General features: G+C 35.2%; 1 protein-coding gene across 1 annotated transcript; it reads left to right on the top strand.

Moving 5' to 3' along the window:
• Positions 1–1,777: 1,777 nt before the first annotated feature.
• On the top strand, positions 1,778–20,693 carry LOC121429631. Its single transcript, XM_041626768.1, has 9 exons — positions 1,778–1,961; positions 8,641–8,846; positions 10,588–10,772; positions 11,199–11,299; positions 11,805–11,844; positions 13,747–13,812; positions 16,214–16,341; positions 17,237–17,827; positions 18,496–20,693. Exons 1-9 carry the CDS (start codon positions 1,847–1,849, stop codon positions 19,365–19,367), a joined length of 2,304 nt encoding a protein of 767 aa, XP_041482702.1. The 5' UTR covers positions 1,778–1,846; the 3' UTR covers positions 19,368–20,693.
• Positions 20,694–22,238: the final 1,545 nt, after the last annotated feature.

The raw sequence follows: 22,238 nt of genomic DNA, 5'->3' as shown, positions 1-22,238 counted from the left end.
ATGCATTGAAAAAAACATTTTCTAGATATGATGCACTGGTCGATCCAGGGGGGGGTCAAATTTTTCATGGGGAAAATGTGGCCCCCCCCTTTGGAAAATCCTGGATCCACCTATGATGAATATTCATCATACATTCATTTTTTTTATGAAAAGTTGACGTGCTCCTCTCCAACATGTCCAATCCAACAGTCCTTTGTTTAAAAGGAAAATTGTTCAAATTTCCTGTAGAAAATATATGACATTAATGGATTTCCATACATTTAGGTTGATTGGATCAATCGTAACTCTTTATAAGACGGCCTGGTAGCCATTTTCTGACAAGAAAAAAAAAATCTGGCTGATTTTGATAAAATTTTAGAAACTCTACACTGTATTTCATGTATATAGGAAGCTAGTCACTTGATATGCCAACAAGGAGAAAGAAAGAACAGAAAAGGAAAAGATGTGAACTATATTATTTTTATTACCATGTCAAAATCCATCATAAAATCAGATTTTGTATTAAAATGTCAAAATCTGTCCTTGCTCATCGATTTTTTTTTAAATATAAATTTCACCCCATATCCCATGTCTAGCCCCCTCAAAAATTTAGGCTTCTAACACTAGTGATGCTAATCTCTAATATAAATATTGGTCTCTAATTCTTTGGCATTTTCTAATATAGTGCTAGTAAAAAAAAAGCTATTGGTTCTATGTATTTTTACTTCTCAATATACTACTGTGAAATTACATCCTCAAGTACTTTTCATGGACATTTTCACTTCAACATACTGTATTCAGATTTCATGTATTGTTTTGAATGTTTTTATATATTCTACATATTGAAGATACATATTTCTGTATTGAACATATCAAGAGAAGAAGGAAAAAGAGTTACTCCTTCAAAAATGTTGCCCCCCCAAAAAAAACTGTTATACCTTTTTTTTTTTGGGGGGGATGTTCATTGACTGCTACCTCTTTCCCCACTTGATCGGTTCCTGGTATGGAATACATAGCCTAGTTTAACTTGGCCTGTAGGATTGGGGGGGGGGGGGCAAATTTAAATGAAAACGAGAGAGAGAGAGAGAAGCAAAAGATCACTCAATATCAAATTACGTAATAACATTTTCATTTCGAAGCAAATTTTCATGTTCCCTGCTTCCATTTGCCCTCTTGTTTTAATAAATTACTGCCCCCCCCCTCCCCCCCCCCCCCCCCGGATCCAATTTTTTAATTAGGTCGGTGAAAAAGGGATATAGTAGAATAAATCTTCAGGGTTCCATCATCTTGTCTGAACACTTTTCCAGTCGACCTGAGATTAAGAAAAGACATTTGATAATTTATTTACCCCCACCCCTTCAATAAAAATAGCTATTTTCTATTAAATTGTACTTGGTCCTCATCCCAACTACCCCCCCCCCCCACAAAAACGAAAGAGTGAAAAAAAGTAGGTCGAGTCAAATAACTAATGACCCCTTGACCGACATTGGCGAGGCGGCCCGATTTGAACGCGCTCTGTCATTGATTGAAAGTTTCCGGTTGTTGCTATGTAAACGGTTTACTGAAGCAGATTCATACGCGACAACAAAAATAGCACGGAGATTTGTTATCAACGTCGATTATTCCGAATAAATCATTTCACATAAGAAAAATTAGATAACCTCAATGTGCAACCGTAATTTTAATTTAAAAAATAAGAAAGAAATGCAACAATTTTAAACAAATACACTGTCAAAATCTCAGTCTGACAAATACACCGTGCGGATGGATACAATAAGTCAATCAGCTGAGCTAGCTGCATAGCCATAGCCGCGACTTTCGTCGATTTTTACTTTAAAATTAAACATCATGAAGACAGATAGAGAGAATGAAGAAATCTAAGGATAGAGTACCAGGTCGTAATGGAAAAGTATACATGAATCTTGCTCTATTAAATCAATCGAAAGATGTCTATGGAACCCGTCCCTATGGAGGTCGAAAAGGTGAGCATAAATCGCGAACAAATTGGGAGCCCAGTCCCATGTGTGCCCTCCTGCGTATTGTCCTAAGAATAAAGTCGCTACTGAGGCTGGGCCGGGGGATCGGGAAGGGGATGGTTTACATCAGTAGCCCTTTTTTTCTGGGGATTTATTTAACAATCTGAAATTTAATAATATACTGTGGGTGTATGCAACGTTGTTCAGCGGGACAATACAGAGACTGAACTGAAGCTTTTAAGTTTCTCGATCAAGGGGGAGGGGGCTGACCGCGCAGCCTAAAAAAATAAGGCCTAAATAAAAGTCACTCTAGGCGACACCGCAATACTTACCCGTGTTAAGAAACTGGGACTCCACTCACGCGCATTTGGGCCGCCCTAGCTTAGAACTAAGCTTTCTTTCCGTAAAAAAAAATTATTCTTATGATTAAATAAATATTAATTAATACATGAATACTGTTAAATCGGTACTCACCGGTTCTCTTCTTGAATTTTCTGCCAATTTCCCACGCTGCTGGCTGCAATTCCGCGGTAAATTTCGTCGCCATAGAGAGCTGTTCATGCAACGTTATTTATAAATGGAGCGCCCTTTACGAGAGTTGTTAATGCCGCGGAGAAATCGTTAGGCATTTTGGCCTGTGTTCAAGGCGTAGCTGTTCTATTTTTTTTTTATAAAATTATGTGTGAGATCGAAACCTCAGCGAGTAAACACTCTTCCAATATGGAAGAGTGTATACTCGCTGTGATATGATCCCGATAGGGAGGCGCAACACCCCCACCCACATGGGCGCAAACCCCAGGGCCGGGGGACATGTCCCCTCACCCAAAATAGTAGGGGGCACATTATGAAATGTCCCCCTACTATTTTTGGTCATGTCGTTCAAATTCGAAATGTATTTTGGAAGAGACGATCTTACTTTTGGCATGCCCCCTTTTTTTTGCTTGTTTGCTTGTCAAATTTCTTTTGGTCAAGATGACCTTCTTTAGAGGGTGATAAACCTTCTTTTTTTGTTTGTTTTTTGCTTGTCAAATTTTCCAGCCCCTGGTCCCCCTACCTTTGGGGAGAGATTTCCGCCCTTGCAAGTAGACATATACTCTTGATATTGTTTGCGAATCTGCACGGGCGTCGATCGAGGGCTGGGGATGAGGAAAAGCGGTGAGACGAGAAAAAAAAATAGAACTTAGAAGGGGAAAGGCGACAGAAAAAAAGTGAACGAAAGAAAAATTAATGGAAAATAAAAGGGAAGAGTAAATAGGGAGAAATGTGATGGGTAAAATAAATTATGGGAAAAGAGGACAGAAAAAAAGTGAACGAAAGAAAAATTAATGGAAAATAAAAGGGAGGAGAAAATAGGAGAAATGTGATGGGTAAACAAAATTATGGGGAAAGATTCTGGACGCACTATTCATGTTTTATCATGAAAAGGATAAGTTATTTATCCGCGAGCAGACACTTTTTGATATTGTGATCTGAAACTGGATAATGATTTAAATAGAGAACAATCTGCGTATCTGAATTAACGTGTGTTTTAGATTTCGACCTAGAATTTGGGTATTCTAAGTAACTTTCTTATCATGAAAATCAATAAAGAGAGCGCAAAGCGCGAGCTAAAAATATATGATATAACAAAGGGTGAATTTAAGCTCTGTAATGCAAACACTTTGTGGGAAAATTGTGAATTGTGATGGATCACAGTTAAAAAAGAGCTGATGTATTTTATTTTTATTACTTTGAGTTTTTACATAGGACCGGAACATGCTATGAGGGCATTATGTCATCATATGAAATTGATGACCATCTTCCTATTTCTCTCGCATGGGAGCGCGAAATGTGTTAATTTTATGGCCTGAAAACTGGACATTTAAAGCACTTTGTAATTATGCATAAGAGGCATTATATATCTATCAATGCGAGCAGAAATCGCGAGTCGAAGTTTTTGATAAACTGTCATCAAATTAGTTTGATTTAGAATTAATATTGGGATATACATAACCGACTAATCCAAATGCTATAGCGTGCGGCGCTAGCTGATACGTTTTAACAATCTGACCTGAATAGGGAACTTTTTGAGAACTTTATGGAATACAGGAAAATAATACGTACCTGAAAATTCAAATTTTGCGAGCGCGCAGCGCAAGCAGAAAATGATAATGTTCAGATGATATCACAGACATTTTTACAGAGCACTTTTTAAAAATCAATTTGTAAATGAAACAAAGTAATGAAAGTTCAATTTCCCAGCTGAAATATGTTTTGTATAATGACTTCAAAGTTTGATTTTTCAAGCTCCATATTGAGCAAGATATGCAAATACCCTAAAAGACAATAAGGCGCGAAGCGCGAGCGAAAATTTTTTATCCTAACAAATAGATTAAAAAAAAAATTATTTTCAGAGTCTTCCCCTAATGTTATTTCATTTAATCATGTTCCTCCTCTTATGTTTGCCTTTCTTCTTTTTTCCTCTCTTTTCCCTTCCTTTTCTTTTTTCCTTTCTTTTTTTTTCTTTTTTTGCTCCGCCAATAGGGGGGCCCGGGCCCCTCGGCCCCCCTGGATCCGCCTATGTTAGCGGTTGTAGGTATAAATCGCGCTCTAACGCTCTAAAACTGTGTTCTTTATCAAAAAGCTGTCTTTCATATTCATTTTGTTCGCAAAAGAATATAAAGTTAATTTCAATCATTGTATATAGTTATCCTGTTTATGATAAAAATACTTAGAAATTGGGTTAGGTTAGGGTTATCAAATTATCAGGGCAGAAAATATATATTTTTTTCTCATTTTGCGCGTCGAGCTGGCACTATTTGATCTGTGTTATTATGTTTTTGATGACATTCATTGTATTCACAACAATAATTATTAAACATTGCGCACGCGCCGTGCGCCGCATGAATTATGTAGATCAGGTGAATAACTTACCGCTACACACGAGCAGTTGCTCTATATATTCTATGTAATATAATATATAGAGCAACTGCCCATTTTTAATGGTCCATAATATACCCACTTTCTTCTTTTTTTGGAACGAGTATGAATTTATCTACTGATATACTGAATGTACAATAAAAGTCATTATCATGTATTTCTTGGCATTTCATTTACTTTTTTTACCATAATTATATCACACAGCTGTTCGCATAGGCCTACGCCGTCACAAATAACAAAACAAAATCTCACTTTTTTTCTTTTTTGGTGGGGGATAGATTTTCCATACGCATACGTACAATTTTTCAAATTATTTTTTTCTGCTATTTTCATAATAAACTTTAAATGATTTCGCCTTTGCACTATTATTTTTTTAAAGACAAAATTACATCATCATCATATCATCGTCACCAACTTCATTCTCATCTTTATCACCACTACCACCATCATTATTATCATCATCATCATCATCATCACCGCCACCATCACCACCACTATCATCTTCACCAAGATAAATCCTGCTTTTTTTCCTTCCTATTTTCCTCTTTTTAGAGGGCACACCACCACGCCCCCTTACTGGATATCCGCCTCTAACGTTTGTTGTTGTATATAAGTTGGCGGATGCCTCATGAAATGAAATAATATAAAATAAGGAAAGGGAAACTAATTAGAAAAAGGACTGAGGAGAAGAAAAAAGAAAGCCAAACAAACAAGAAAAAACAATATCAAAATTTTGTTGTAAAGTCTTCTACGTCAGTTTAATAATTATGTTTTCAATGAAATGAGAACATAAAAAAATGAAACAAGTAAGATGGGCTATACATCGTAGCAAAGAAATAGAGGGAAGCTCCGAGACAATAAAAAGGGTGAGAAAAAGAAAAGACTTTGAAATACTCACAACACGAGCATAATAAAAAAAATTGGAATAAGCAAGGACAAGTAGCTGAGGGACACCCCCCCCCTCTCTCTCTAGTTATTTATGTATCAAACTCGCATACACAAGAATTTCTTACTAATCAAAATATTGCGAGCAAAAAGCACGAGCTGACATTTTTTTAAATATTCAAAACTGATAGAGAGACACATTTTAAACAATTCATGAATCATAATAATTATACAACTAGCTTACCAATCGAATCATTCGATTGCGACAAATGATCTGAGAATTAATGCTTTTAGGAATTCATTAAATTAAAGCAAAGTATCTCAACATTAAAATAATTAAGGCGGGTGCAAGGTATCAGCTACTACACCGATAATTTTTTTTTTTACATTTGAAGTATTTTCGGTAATCATGAAAAAGATCGGATATTTCATGAAAGCTCAAATCCCGAAGAGCGGAATATTTTTATTAATTGACTTTTTAAAAAAATGTTCTAAGCCCCATTTAATATTTGATTATAAGTCGATGCATTAAAAGCTGAAAAAATAAAGTATTTTGTGTTCCTCTATCATAATTGTCTTTCTCTTTAACCCTGGTTCTTTTTTTCTGGGGGGAAGCATTTTGGTTAAAAAAAGAGAAAAAAGATAATTGCTGGCTTGTGGACGCCCGGTGTGGACGGTGGTAGGGACACCCCCCCCCCCGTAGTTACGCCAATATGGGACCAAATGATCCTAAATGTCCGAGGCGAAACTTGTGCAATCAAACGTTATTTCTGAATAAATTAAAGCTTGCGCTGTTCAACTTCAATCTCTTTCAGCTAAATTTGCGATGAACGCTGCGTTATGAAATATATAATTATCAACATCTGGCGAAAAGAATAACCGACCGATCACCTGACGAGAACGCGTATACGTGATCTGCATATCAGGTCCGATCGAGAGTCAGAAGTGAAGGACAACTGCCAAGAAAATCAGGAAAAAGTCGTCAAAATGTAAGTTCCCCTTCATTTCTTTCAATTTTTTGTTACTTATTGAAGCATTAATGTATCATTAAAGCAAAATTTCAACAAAAGCCTCAAATTTAGCTAGTACTTTTGTTGAAATTACAATAAATTTAGATCCACATAAATCTCTAACCCAATTTTAGCACTGATGTCGCCTATGAGGTCCATACATGTAATGTTTGGACCTCATTGGTACTAGGAGTGAATAAAAGTAGGGTGTCTGGAGAAAAAAATTATTTTTCTTATTTCAAGAAAATATCACATTTTCTTTGTGAATTTGAAGAGAAATGACCTTCAGACTGACAGAAACGTAACATTTTTGAAAAAATTCCAATTATTGGCTGCAAAAAAGAAGAATGAAATTAGGTCAATTTTCAGCGTTTCTCTGCCATAGACTGTGTAGTTAAGAAATGGGACACACACAAATCCAAATTTTCAGCTTCTGAGAGCTGTTATAAATTTAATTTTAATGCCAAAAACTTGTCCATAAAGTGTCCGATAGGATTTTTTATGCTCTTTCTGATGGTATGATTTTTATAAAGATTTTGAAACCAGATCACAATGAAAAATTGCGACAAAGTGAAAAAAATTGTGCAAAACAGAAATTTCATTTTCCCATAGAAAACGCATGGGGAAATAACAATCTCAACACACACACAAATAAGGGTTTGCAATTTATCTCTAAATCCTTATTTCAAATAATCCTATAAACTTGTCCTTACTGTCAAAAGAAACCCCTGAATTTTCTCTTTCCATACATGCCAAACACAAGTTAATAATCAATTCAGATCACATTTTTCTAGCAGCCTGAACTTCCCGAAAAAAATGTGCCATATTTTCCCCTAAATCGCCCTGTTTTATGCTGACACTTTTCAGTGTGGCTTCAGACACCCTAATAAAAGTTGGGCAACTTTTCTCAATCACGTCATTTACTAATATTAGTAATACGTCACCAAATACCTTGCTCGGGGCTGGAATGATCTAACGATTATTAATTAGGCCTATAGTCACAGGCCAATGAGTTAGGTACCGTACCAATACCATATCAACAAAGTCAAAGTTTAATTAAAATGAAAAAGAATTTGTTGATTTTGTTTTTAATTTAAATGTTGAGTTAAAAAAAAATAATGGTATTAGACTATAATGTTACTAGATCTGAAGTTAGACCTGTAGGTATATAACTTAGATCTAGAATACTAGATCAGTGAATATTACTTGATCTATGCCATAGTCAGAGCTGTGGCTCTATAGTCTGCCTACTGTAAGTAAACATGAAAAGTGCTTAGCCTTAGACCCACTCATTCAATGAACAAGGACCTAGTGTTGCATACTAGATTCTGATGGTTGATTGATTGGAACTTAGTTCTTGAAAGAATGTTCCAGAGAGATGGGATCGAAAACATGGTGAACTTGTAGTTTGCGATGTAATTTGATTTCCTCTACACATTTAAGTTTTCCCTTTTATAAAATGAGTTGTAGATAGATCTAGAAACTTTAGGCTTTATAAATTCTTGAAAAAAACCCCCTGAAAACTGAGGGGGTACATGTAATGGAAGTACGGTGGAATGAATGGATTGTAATTTCTTATCCCTCCCCCCTCTTTAAAAAGTAGACAGGTTTAAGATTTAGAAATCATCACTCCATTAATTTGGACATCACAAGAATCACTATTTTGAATTTTAGAAACAATTTTACCTTCAAAATGCTGTAGTTAATTCACTGTTTTTGCAAATGAAATTTCCACTGTATATGCTCCTTCGGTTTAAAACTAAAATCAACCAAATTTCACAGTGAAGTATCTGCTTGAGAAACTAAGTCATAATGACTGCAGTGACGAAATTCATTATCTAAGAGAAAACAAAATTTCAAAATCTTTTCAGGAATATCCAACCATTATCCGCCTTCGAAGGCAGCCTTCATATCTGAGAGGCCAACAGATTTCTTGAACGATGTTAAGAACATGGTCTTTCGGCAGAATGAGGAGGAGCGGAGTGGATCTCCAAGCTGGATTGGAAAATACAACAAAGAGCTGAATCATACAGGAGAGCAGCCGTTAATGGTTCAACGATTTCTCAGCAATAATAAGGTAAGGCATTGGAAACAAAAGCATGTTTAGAGATTTGGTAACATCTCATGAATACTCATGTCAGATAAAATGAAAGATCTCATAATACTTGTGAAAGAGTGGGAGATTTCAAATTTTGGTAATATATTATTCAGAGCACTGATTAGCACAGTAAATTACTAAGTATATTATTTTTCTTAAAGGACAAGTCCACCCCAACAAAAAGCTGTGTTGAATAGAAAGAGAAAAATCAGACAAGCGTAACGCTGAAAGTTCATCAAAATCCGATCTAAAATAAGAAAGTAATGACATTTTTAAGTTTTGCTTGATTTCACAAAACAGTTGTATGCACATCCTGGTCAGTATGCAAATGAGGTGACCGATGTCATCATTCACTCACTATTTTTGTATTTTATTATGTGAAATATGAAATATTTGAATTTTCTCGTCATTGCCATGTGAAAAAAAAATCCTCCCTGAACACGTGGGATTCCATTTTGTGGTTCAAACAAGAGGGTCCTATTTGTCAAATTCATAAAAATTGAAATATTTTATAATTCAAACAATAAAAACAAAAGAAATAGTGACATCATCGACTCATTTGAATATCACTGAATTGTGCATATAACTGTTTTGTGAAAAATTAGCACAACTTTAAAATGTCATAATTTTCTTATTTTACGTCAGATTTTGATGAAGTTTTCCAGCGTAATTCTTGTTGATTTTTATCTAATTATTCAAATAATTTTTTTTCTGGGGTGGGCTTGACCTTTAAAGGTTTACTCATATAATTCATATTCAGATCAGATTTTGGTATTTCACTTGAACTATTGTGTTGTCATGAAGTTTAAAGCCAAATTTACAATGGGTATCATTCACCTGTGCACAGCATGGCATGTAATGTAATTTGCATACAAGTCGGTCTTCAGCCAGGCAAGCGCAAATGGCTGACTGGGATTTAATAAGATTACTTAGCCCATAAAACACAAATTTCAATAACAAACATGGTGTTTAACTAAAGCAAAATACAAAGTGAAAATATATAAATTCAGGCTTCAAGTTTTAAATTTTGTACTGGTCCAAGTTCCCAGTTTGCACACTGATAGATGTATATTTTGTATAGTATATGGAATCACTTCTCAAGTAGAAAATGGGTTATTCACAGTACAGTTGGTGCTTGATCTTACTTTCACAAATAATTGATCTATGAAAATGGTGTTCTGGTCAAAATTCATAGTAAAATTTCTCTCAATTCAAGCAGATTTCTTGGGTCTTGTATTCATTTATTTATTAGAACATACTTAATCAGGTACAAAAGATCAGTATAAAACTGTTTTTCATCAATGACCTGATGAAAACAAAGAACAACATAAATCATGAAATCATACATGAAAATGAAGTCAAAATCTAAATCAAAGATAACAATACTTAGTAACATAAATAAACAAATATTGTTACTTAAATGATAATATGAATCAAACTAAAATATTTTAAATTATTAAAAGGGAACAGTAACTAATTTTAAAACTACTTATTGTATAATTTATTCGCTGTTTAAAACAATGAACAATGAAATAATTCTGGCACAATAGAAAATTGAGTGAAAAAAATGGTAATCAGTTATAAATGTATGTCTAACTATAAGATATCAAAGGGTTAAGATCATTACAAATAAAAGCAATGTAACATCAATGTTAAAGAGGAATAGATATGTCCAAGGTAGAGTTATCTACTTTTCTTATTTCTCTCTCTCTCCTTTCAGCAAGAGCAGCAAGATGGCGTACTTCCCGCCTCTTCGAGACCACAGTCAAGGTTCCGTGTTGACCGCGACGATGAGAGAGAATATCAACAAGGTCTTAGCCTTCATCAATACCTGACTGCTACTGAGATGCCGGGTCAATCTGAGAAGCTAGTGGATGTTAGACATGGTAGACCAACAAGGACCAGGTAGACTCACTAGCATTGTAGTGGAATAATTATCTGCTTTAATATTCACTAGAAATATACAAACAATGCTTAGGTTATTTACTTTTGTACATATTTACTTTTTACTTATATTTACTTGTGTGACAAGTATTAGGAGCTTGTGTAATGTGCTCGTGCATATTATTGCAATTACTCAAAATGCTTGTATTCCCACTTTTAACACAAATTTAAATCTGCCAATTATTATTTTTTTCATGAAGAAATATGACTATTGATAGAAACTTTGAACCCATTCCAAATGTTTTAAAATAGCATAGATGAGGATGAGGGGGGGGGGGGTAATTTATTTTTTGAAATTCCTTGTCAATGATATGAGATTTTTGTTATTGTTCCATACTGCAAATTATAATAATTATAACATATGTGTATTTTCTTTTCCATTTACAGCCTGCTGAGGGCTAGACAGCGGACCAAAAATATTCCTGTCCCAGAGAAAACTAAGCTTGATTTAAGAGACGATATTCATTACCTTCAAGAACAAACTTTGAGTAAGTATACTATTACTGCATTGAGAGGAGACAAATATTTATGATTTATTTGATCTGATTTATTTTACAGTTTTATGAATCAAATTTATTTTATGCCATTTTAATAATAGCCTTACATGATATTATTAAAAAAATATATATTTTGACTAAAAAGTAAGCCATTGTAAAAAAAAAGTTAAGTCCCTTGTAATGGCTTCGGTGTAATCTAGACATGTATTTTTAATTAGCTATTTGACCAGAAAGTAATTTTACCAAGTGATGATTAGCCTAACTGGTCATTAGAGTTTCTGACAATTTGACAAAGGAACATAAAGAGAGTATAACCCATCTCGATAACTTTTAGACCAAATATGTAAAACCTGCCCCTATTACTTACCTCATGCCACCATTGCTTGTACATAATATGTACAAGCAATGGTACAAGCAAATGGTATAGTAGTTTGTTATATAAGTAGTAACATAAATGAATTACCCTAATTTTAATTATTTTATTTCATTTGTACAGAGAGAGAAGACAAATACAAGTCTGTTGATGTTCCTGAAGAGTAAGTTACATGTATATTTTATTAGTAATATATTTTGTGTCCATATGCTCCTGGGCCAATGATGGCATGGGAATGTCATAGTTCTTATTTTGGAAACTGATTTGGACTAATGAGACAGTCTAATTTAACAATACACGCACAAATGGAGCTGTGGATGGCATTGAACAATTTGAGTTATAAGCGAAATCCAAAATGGTGGCTGACAGCCATTCTGGATTTTCTGTTCACTTACTTGAAACATAACTAAAATGTTCAAAACATGGGATAGTATAGTGGTTTAAGGTGATGGAGAACCCAGATGTCATTTGGTGATTGTCTGAAATATACATCTTTCATAGCACCTTGGTCAGCCAGTTACCCTCTATGCAGGGTTGCCATGTCTCCCTGAATGTCAGCAAGACTAGCTGAAAATTGACTGATTTTTTTTTTATTGAAAAATTGCAGATTTTCAACATCTCTCTGGCTTATACATCAATATTATCCCATTGGATTGTGTGTTATTGAGAAAGATCTTTCTTCTCCGTTTGTAAATTCTCCCTGAAAGGAGAATATCAAAATTGGCAGCTCTGCTTCCTGTTTCATCTATAGTAATTCACTCATTATTCAGGGATAAAATATTGAATGTGTCTGTTTCAAAATACCAATTTTTTTTCCTTTAGTAATTTGACAGATTTTAAATCACTTTCAGAAAGGCATTGAACATCCATCTAGCGATCTGTAGCTTTAAGATTACATAATTGTATGCAACTTAATTTATTGTTAAAGGTCAAGTCTGCCTCAGAAAAACGTTGATTATAATATATGATGCACCACGCCGTACACCGGGGTACGGCGTTGTGCAGCGCCATCTCGTGTTGTAATAGTGTACAGTTACATTGTTGTAATGGTGACCACGGTTGTACGATTGGTGCGACAATCATGACAATGAATGGGGACAATGATCACAACGCCTATTCCTTTCTTTGATACAATCTAATGCCAATAATAGTAAACAAATTATGTTTTACTAAATAATTGAATTGAATTGAATTCAAAGACGTAAGATCAATAATGACAACTACAGGTATTATTATTGAACAGTGAAGATTAGAACAGAACATGAAAATTAGAATAAAGTTATCATTTGCATGCATTAATTGTTACATAAGATCACTAAAGAGAAAAAAAATCTGTACAAAACATTAAAATATACTTGTACGCATTTTTGGTAACCCAGGGTACAGCGCAAAAAACAAAATAAATAATTCAACAAAATGGCGGATTATTATTTGGTACCCTGGGGTACCAAATACTGCATCATATAGAGAAAAATCAGACAAGCACAATGCTGAAAATTTCATCAAAATCAGATGTAAAATAAGAAAGTTATGACATTTCAAATTTTCGCTTATTTTTAACAAAATAGTTATATGAACGAGCCAGTTACATGTACATCCAAATGAGAGAGTCGATGATGTCACTCACTATTTCTTTTGTTTTTTTATTGCTTGAACTATACAATATTTCAATTTTACGAATTTGACGATTAGGACCTCCTTGCCTGAAGCATAAAATTATAAAAATAATGGAATTCCACGTATTCAGGGAGGAATGAAACATCATTTCAAATGACAATGACGAGAAAATAAAAATATTTCATATTTCATACAATAAAATGCAAAAGAAATAGTGAGTGATGTCATCAGTTCCTCATTTGCATACCAACCGAGTTGTGCTTATAACTGTTTTGTGAAATGAAGCGAAACTTTAAAATGCCATAACTTTCTTATTTTACTCCAATTTTGATGAAAATTTCAGTGTTATGCTTGTTGAATTTTTCTCTTTTTATTCAAATCAAGTTTTGTTGGGGTGGACTTGTCCTTTAAAGGTATTAACAGTTAATTTTCTTTCATCTTTGTTTAGGTTGCAGCCATTAACAGAGGGTGAAGAGACCGTTCATCAGTTTCTTGTTGGAGCCAGATACAACAGGTAAGGATCCTTCATCTGTTATATCTCAGGCTTCTTAACAATGCTCTGAATCTGTGCCATATCGAAGCAGGAATCCCTCTTTAGATGGCGCTATGCATCTTACACATTATAGCTCCTTCATTTCCATTGTTATGTCGTGTTGGGATCTGTAATTATAATTTAGAAGGGAAGCGTAATGAAGAAACTATGGAGAAAGTTATACAGTTCAAAATCACTGGGTATTTAATCATCAGTTACAGTTTACAGTTCACAATTAGAAGTACATGAAGATTTGGACATAACAAGAGACGATGAATATAAAATAATTTAGAAGAATAAGATTGAGATTGTGAAGTTCAGATAATATTTGATGGACGTCTAAGTCTTGAAGTCAGTCAATCTCGACGAGTGTGGGTCTAGTATTCTATATTGTATATTCTAATAATCAAGAAGTCTTATTTATATCATTAGTTTTAGGGGTGTAACAATTTAAGGTGGGAGTGATCTAAACTCGATCTGATTGGTCTGCAGGTATCTGTCTATCAAACTTTCTCTGGTATAAGGGGTGTGGTGATGCTCTGTGTAAGTGACTGGGGCTGGAAGTATGAGTCATGCTTCTTCCTTGAAGTTCGCTGACGTCACTGATGGTTGGTCTTTTTATGGTCAAGGATTAGGAGTTAAAGGGGAATCCAACCCAAATAAAAATTGTTTTTATAAGGAAAAGAAAAATCAGACAAGATGATAGATGAAAGTTTGAACAATATTGGACAAACAACAAGAAAGTTATGAATTTTTAAAAGTTGTAAATATTGGTATTCACTATACCCATGGAGACTTCAAATTGGCCGCATATGGGATTTCATAGTGATGTAAGGCAAGGACTATTCCTCCATGTACTCCAATACATATTTTGGCTAAAATGTCATTTTTCCCAAAAGTTTTATTTCAAGTTATATTTTTCTTTCATGAGGACATAAAACATTATCACCCGTATCAGACATCTGAGCTGGTCATTTACAAAACCGTATTGCCCTAGATTCATGAATATTGGGAAGGGATAGGTATATTATTTGTATTTTCCTCGGTCTCAATGCGCATATTTACTTTGCATGCAGAGACGACGCAAAATATACCTTTGTATTTTCCCTGGTCTCACATCCGGGCATTTGAGGATGCGTATAAAGAGATACGCTTCATAAGGATCTGCGCGCCAACAATATACGTCATAATAAAGACATCACTGGATCCAAGCGCTTGCAAGTACGTCATAATGGTAAAGTGCAGAGCCTAGACCCTTATATTAACAAGACACAATATAACTATTTTAAAAAGAAATATCACCATTATCACGATTTTTGCTCTAGATATCTGATTTGGATGATAATAAAAATATTGACTGGCTCTTCTTTCGGGGAACATCAAATATATTGCCCTTAAAAGACCCATATTGCCCTCGTCTAAAGACTCGGGCCAATATGATTCTTTTGCTGGCAATATATTTGATGTTCCCCTCAAGGCCAGTCAATATTATATAAATATACTACCTGGGTTATATTTAGATTACTGCCCAAGGGGAATTGGTACTTTGGAGAAAACCACAAATCCCTGATAATAAAGTACATGGCCTATGAGAAAGTTGTCCTTGCCCCTTGTCATAATGTACTTACTGAGTTGCCAATTTGAAATCTACATAGTATTAGTGATCTCAATTTTAAACCAGCTATAACTTTCTTATTTCTCGTCCAATTTCTTTCAAACATTCACCATTCTGTTTAATTTATTTTTCTCCTTCCCGACACAACATTTTATGGCCAAGACTGGATTCCCCTTTAAATGGTAATGGGGATTTTGGAATTCTACGATGACATTGGGGGAGTTTGTAAACAAGTGAAGGTGAATGACTGAAAGGATAACAGGAAATTGAATACATACTACATAACAATTAATTTAATGTAATGTAGAGAATCAAATGTAGCTTGATTTTCAAACCATTTTGAACAATGCATGCTTGACTTTGACTTTGGAACTTTTTTTGTTTGTTTTTTAGATGCAATCCTTTGTGCAATTGTCCACAGTGGCCTGTATTCTGAAGTTGGGTTTAACTTAAACTCAGGTTTAAAGTTGTGGTTTAAGTATGGATACCCAATTGTTACATAAATCACCAATAGTATAGATATACTTCAGCTCATTTGGCCCTCGAATCATTCATACTTGTCTAGGAAGTATAACGAGATGATTGTCTTCACCATCAATGAATCAGGAAAGAGCATGGTAAACATGAGAAACATACAACTTAATAAACATTTTGATACTTTTGGCTTCCTATACTTAAACCACAACTTTAAACCTGAGTTTTAGTTAAACCTGACTTCAGAATACGGGCCAGGGTCTTTAACATTGTTATGTTGATTGTATCTTGCAGAGCTTACTATCGTGATGCCAAGTGTTTCAACAAGGTTGGACTGTATGTCTCCAGGGAGAATCCTCAACATTGCTTTCTAAAGAATGGTACCACACAAGAATCTTTGTTGGCCAACAAATCAGAGAAAGGTTGGTCCCATTTTCATAGATTGAATGTACATGTTATGTTGCGGAAGCGTTGTGGTGTAGCAGCTCTGACTCGCCTTGTAATCAGAGGGTCGTGTGTTCGAATCCCACCATGGCCTAGCGTCCTTTGGCAAGGTGCCAATCCACACTTTGCCACTCTCCACTCAGGTGTTAAATGGGTACCCGGTAGGATGTGAAAGCCTATATGTAGTATGCTTAGCAATTGAGTCTTTGAACTCTTGTTGGAATTGTATATGGGCATGCAAGGATCCGATGATTGGGGTAATAATATGTCTGTATAGTGCTTAGAGATGTCATTTCGATGTATTAAGCGCTATATAAATGCGGAATATTATTATTATTAAACCTGTTGGCTATATGAAGAACAATATTTTCTACATATTTCTTTCAAATCAGGAGGAATCCATTTTTAGTGTAATTTAAATTTTAAAAATGGAACATTTGTGATTAAGTCCATATGCATTAATCACTGTTTTCATTTCCATATGAAATCATATTTTTTTGTTAAGCTAAATAAAAAGAGTGACTTCATACATATCTCTGGTCTAGGTTGTTATTTCAGGCAAAGTCACCGTCACTGATGTATTTAACATCTTACTGTTTTACTTGTGTAAGAATATATGCCCAAAAGACACTTAATTTGAGGATTATCAGAGTTTCGTGGGCTGGGCAGGAGGATGTTTCTAGTCTTGATTTTGCCAAATATCTATTCTTTGCAATACTTTGAAAATACAATAATTTGCAATACAATACAATTCGTTGCAATTATAGGAGAAATAATTGTATTAATACTCACCACTAATGTATCAGTTAATGTATGAATTTCCTCATGGACATAATAAATTGATTTTATTCACTTTTTTCTTTATACCAATAGCAAACCACTCTGCAGTGGGTGCCTTCTCTGAAGTGACTGCCTCTGAGCTGAACAGTCTTTGCCAATCTACATCAAGCCTTCACAGCAAGCACCTTCAGCCGCCCTCAGAAGCTCGTCAGGCATGGGGTACCAGCTCCATTGCAAGTGCTCCTAGTCCTACACCTAATGATAGCCGTGAGTCCTTTGCAATATCCACAAAGGAGGAGCCAGAGTTTGCTTCCGGTAATCGTTTGCGAGGTGGTGAGGCAGATGGGAAGCCCAAAGCAACGGAGAGGAATCAGAATAAGGTCATGCAGTCTAAGCGTGTCCAACTGAAGAATGCCCCTGGACAGCATAGTAGCAGCAGTGTGGCCCGCTCTTCAGTCAGTAGCTGCGACTCTTGTATCCTCTGTCAAGAAGGCTCTGCTGTTAAAAGTGGAATCCCTGTTCACTTTCATGGAAGGAATGTTATGTCGGCACCTAACAGGAGGAAATGGACCCATCATGCGCAGAGGGGACGCAACATGGGTAATGAGAACAATCCTTCAGTTCCTAGGAAGCGCCAGAGTGCAGACCTGATGCTGGTCCAACAGTATCATCTAAGAATCTTAGGTAGGTGATTTGATCTAGCTGTTTTGAGTGTTTTGTTCGACACCTTGTCCGATCAGAAACTTTCCTTATTTTTGATTGGCTGATTAGCACAGTTCCTATGGTCACTGTCGGATAAAACAGGACTTGTTTGATAGATGGTCGACAAGTCCTTTCATGAAACGCTTCCCAGATCTCATGCTCATGGATTGTGATGTTTTGGGTTTTTGTGAAATAAAGAAATACTGGTGTGTTACTTTAACATTGTCAATTTATGATGGAGATAAATTGTGGCATTCTTAAAGAGATTTTGCACAAGCAAAATCATTCAATTTAGTTTTTGGTCCTTTTTTATTTCATGGTAACTACCATGGATGTTTACATGTAGATGTGCTACTGACCTCTGTTTCTATGGTCTCAAAAATAATTGCAGCTAAAGTTATGGTATGTTTTAACGCAACTGGACAAAGCTTCATCCACCAAGGGGATCAGACAGCACAATATGCAATTTTAAGTCAGTAATGCTCCTCAGAGCTTATTGGATTATTATTTATGTCAAATCGAAATAACTAACTTTTCAATAGGTATGTGTATAATGTCAGCCCAATACAGTTGATTGAAGGTAATTGTGTCAATATATTACACAGGAAGAGATCAGTTGATAATATCATTATTTTATCATATGTTACCAGGTACACAGTCTCATATGAACGTGAAGGATGACAGAAGTCAATCTCCTGATAGCAAGGTGCACTACACACCAAGACAAGCATCAGGAGGTGGACTCCGACCAAAGACAGCTGCCCCTTCCAGCAGACGGAACCCCAACAGGAATCGTAACAACAGCAATAAAATGGATGATCTGTCTGAAGAGGACCTTGCCAAACAGAAAGACTCGGATGTTGCAAGTACTGCCAGTAAGATTTCTGTGCATATAAGCACTGGGGAGGATAATGCTGTAGAGGAGGGGTCACCAAGAGCCGGTGCCATCGACCCGGAAGCAACACCTCGCAGTCAGGATGTGACTGTAGGCAGCACTAGGGATGGTGGAGAAAGTGACCAGCCTACACCTCGTATCCATGACTTGACAGAGTCGATGCCAGTGGAGGGAGTGGACGATTCTCATGGCGATCATACAACAAACTCTGCTCAACCTGAACTCAGTAAGTCGTTTGATGAAGAGATATGTGACGGCCAGATCGAGGAGATTGCGAATGAGAATGAACCTGTTCAGGTTACTTCCGATATCCCAAGCAGTGATGTGATCAATGAGGAAGGGAGTGATCCAAAGAAACCTGTAACCGATGAAGAAGTGATGAATCTAAATGAACAAATGGAGCAGGTGAACCTTGTTGGTGAATCAGTTGATGCTGCTGAGGACACTAAGGTTGAAGATAATATAGAAGGTGCCAATGAACAGACTGGAGACGGGACAGATGTGATAATAGCTGAGGAGTTACATGTCAAGGAATCTGATGATGTAACTCAGGAGAAAGGATCTGAAGACGTGAATAACAACACAGACCATATTCGTACTGTAAGCTTTGCTGAGCCAGATAGATGAAGCTAGAATATGGAAGTTCTCTGCTTTTAGCTTTTGTCCTGTTTTGCTTTACGACAATCAATTTTCTTTTTAAGTGAAATGTAATATTTTTACTTGTGTATAATGTTTTGAATACCTATGTTCAAAAAATTCATGATGAATATTGATTGTTGTAGCCTGAACTGTCAAGTTTCTTGTTGCAAGAAGTAAAGATTTTTTTGGTGTAGATTATCTCTTGATAGCTTAAGATGAAACTCCATCCAGTGGTCCAGTTCAAATCATAATACCACTTTTCATACTTAAACTTATGTATGAAAAGAAGACAAGATTTTTAACGTATTAGGGAGAAACACTCACCCAACAGTATATCAATTTCATCATTTTACATGTATCTTCTTTTTTTTGCTGAAAAAAACAAATGTAAATATCTGAGCTAAATTTTCTTTTTGCTGTGTTCTGCCGCAGAGCTATTAACAGACTAAAGTTAATGAGTGTTGACTGTTGAGTAGTACCCATAATTCACACTTCAAAAATGTTCTGTTCAAACAAATATGAAAATGAAAAGCGAGTAACTAAATTTTCATTTTATTTACTTAAAGGAAGTACCCCCTCTGTTGTCTCTGCTGTTGTGTTGGTTTTCAATAAGACAAGATGAAGCAGTCCTTTTACTGAAATTATGTGTATATTTGGAGTGTAGTGATCCAGTGGATTAGTCTCCAGACTTTGAAACAGAGGTTTGTGGGTTCAAATCACTGGCATGAATCCAAACAGTGAACCTATGTTTCAAGGGGGGATGATTTATTGTTTCATCCCCCCCTCCCCACTTGAATAGTATGATGTCACAGATTTACGCCAATGTCTCAAATCCCGGACATGGGTTTATTTATTCCTTCAGCAAGAAATTTGTCTACAATATGGTGCACTCAGTCCGGGTGAGGTAAATGGGTATCAGGCAGGAATTATTTCCTTCTTGTGAGTTGTTTAACGCTTGCCGAGCTTATGCCATGGTAATACTACCCACAGTCCCCTTCCATCACTAAGAGGTGTTAGATGATCAAATATGTATTACAACTGAATATCATAACTATAATTTTTACAAAAAATTAGAATGATGCTTTCCGGATTGATAAACCAAGGTAGGTTTGACTTTACAAGCTCTTCCAAGAACCATTATGATTATGAATCTCTATTGCAATGAAGCAGGAAGTGAAATAGCAAGAAACGTCTGGGGAGATTTTCATGAAGAATTTTGTGGGTGATACATGTATTTACTGACCAACTCTCAGCCAATCAGAATCAAGGATTTCAGTAGCTTATAACAAATTTCAATGAAAAGCACCGACTAGCAGTTTCATGAAAATGCACCCTGGCCTAGGGGAGTGTTTCATGATAGGAGTTGTCAGATATTCTATATACATGTAAAAGTTTATCTGTGGAGAGTGCTTCTCAACCAATCAAATCAAGTAGTCAGATCTAACAATTTCTCAGATAAAATTGTTGATGAAATGCTCTCCATGAAAGTGTTTTTATTCCTGTTTCACACAACTAAGTGGCAAAGCTTCTGCTGATTCTTATTTTTTGTGTTCTTTGTTTTTTTCATTGCTGTTATTTTACCCTCTTGCCATACATATCTACAGCGTGCAGTTGAAATAATATTATTTGTATGTGTTTGTACACAAGTCTTTCCGATTACAACCCCAAATCTTCTATATTCTTTGTTCATTTGGCTTGGAAAAGCCATATCCTTACATTTAAAGGGGATTTCCTCCCTAATAAGTTTTTTTTAAGCTTAGTTTTGGTGGCCTTAACAATTGTCACTGAAAATTATAGACTATTTTGTTATGAGACATTTGCTCCCTTTATCTCTGAAATAGATTATTGAATTTTCAAAATACGGGCTCAAAAGTTGTGTGAGACTTTAAAGTAAAAAGTCAGTGAGAGGTGCAGTCAAAACATTCATGAGGGGGCCATATTAGGGTTAATATTGTACATTTCATGGATTTTCTTACAATATTTTGATTATGCAATTTTTGGTTACTTTGGGGAATTTATTTATTTATTTTCATTATTAATATTATTATTTTGTATACTAACCTGCTAAGTGAATTAAGAACCAAAAGATGACTGCCATATTTTTAGCTACATGTAACTTACAATGAGTATATTTTTTTATACAAATTTTTGATATGCCAGCTTAGCTGCATAAGGTTGAAAGATATGCAAAGAGATTACCTAGTGCAAACTGAATACACAGTTACCTATGCAAGCTTGTATTGTACAAACTTGTCTATTTATATCCCATTTATGGGAGAGTTTTTGTGTGTGTTTTCATGATTTCATTCTAGTAGCTCTTTGCCATTGAAAGTCACTCAATCATAAGGTCACAGGATATTTCATTTTATAAAATGTATTGTATGATAGTTTCAAGGAATTCAGGTTATTATATTTGTTTGGTGTAGTATATTACAGATATGCAATGGATGTCTGCTTTGATAATGTTTGTAAAGCCTTTCTGGAGATTTGGTGAAGTGCCAATAATGAGAATTACATACTCCAATTGTCCAATCTTACAAAAGTGTAGTGGCGTCAAAATAGAATACCTGCACATCTTTGTCTTGTTTATATAAAACACTTTCTCAAGTATGGAACGGGCTAAATATTTCAGGATATTATCTTTGTCTGTAGCTTTCTAATATCCAATTAATGAATATAACGGCAAGATCAAAGCAATATGCACTTTGTAAATGAAATGGCAATTTTTTTTTGAACAAATATAAGTAAAAGTATACTACTAATTCAATCAAAGCGAAGAAAAATTCCAAATAATTTGTTAATGTCTTCCATGAACATTCTGTTTGAATAATGCATGTTTTCATTTTTTGTGTATAAATA

The sequence above is a fragment of the Lytechinus variegatus genome, chromosome 16, assembly GCF_018143015.1.
Source record: "Lytechinus variegatus isolate NC3 chromosome 16, Lvar_3.0, whole genome shotgun sequence".
In the NCBI taxonomy this organism is placed as follows: domain Eukaryota; kingdom Metazoa; phylum Echinodermata; class Echinoidea; order Temnopleuroida; family Toxopneustidae; genus Lytechinus; species Lytechinus variegatus.
The sequence above is the reverse complement of the archived record's forward strand: the minus strand, read 5'-3'. Positions and strand labels throughout refer to the sequence as shown.

Excerpts from the sequence above, each read along its gene's own strand:
- LOC121429631 (XM_041626768.1), top strand. The coding sequence starts at position 1,847 with ATGAAGAAATCTAAGGATAGAGTACCAGGTCGTAATGGAAAAGTATAC. Across the intron at positions 10,773-11,198 it reads GGTAGACCAACAAGGACCAG|CCTGCTGAGGGCTAGACAGC; the intron begins GTAGACTCACTA and ends TTCCATTTACAG. Across the intron at positions 13,813-16,213 it reads GTTGGAGCCAGATACAACAG|AGCTTACTATCGTGATGCCA; the intron begins GTAAGGATCCTT and ends TGTATCTTGCAG.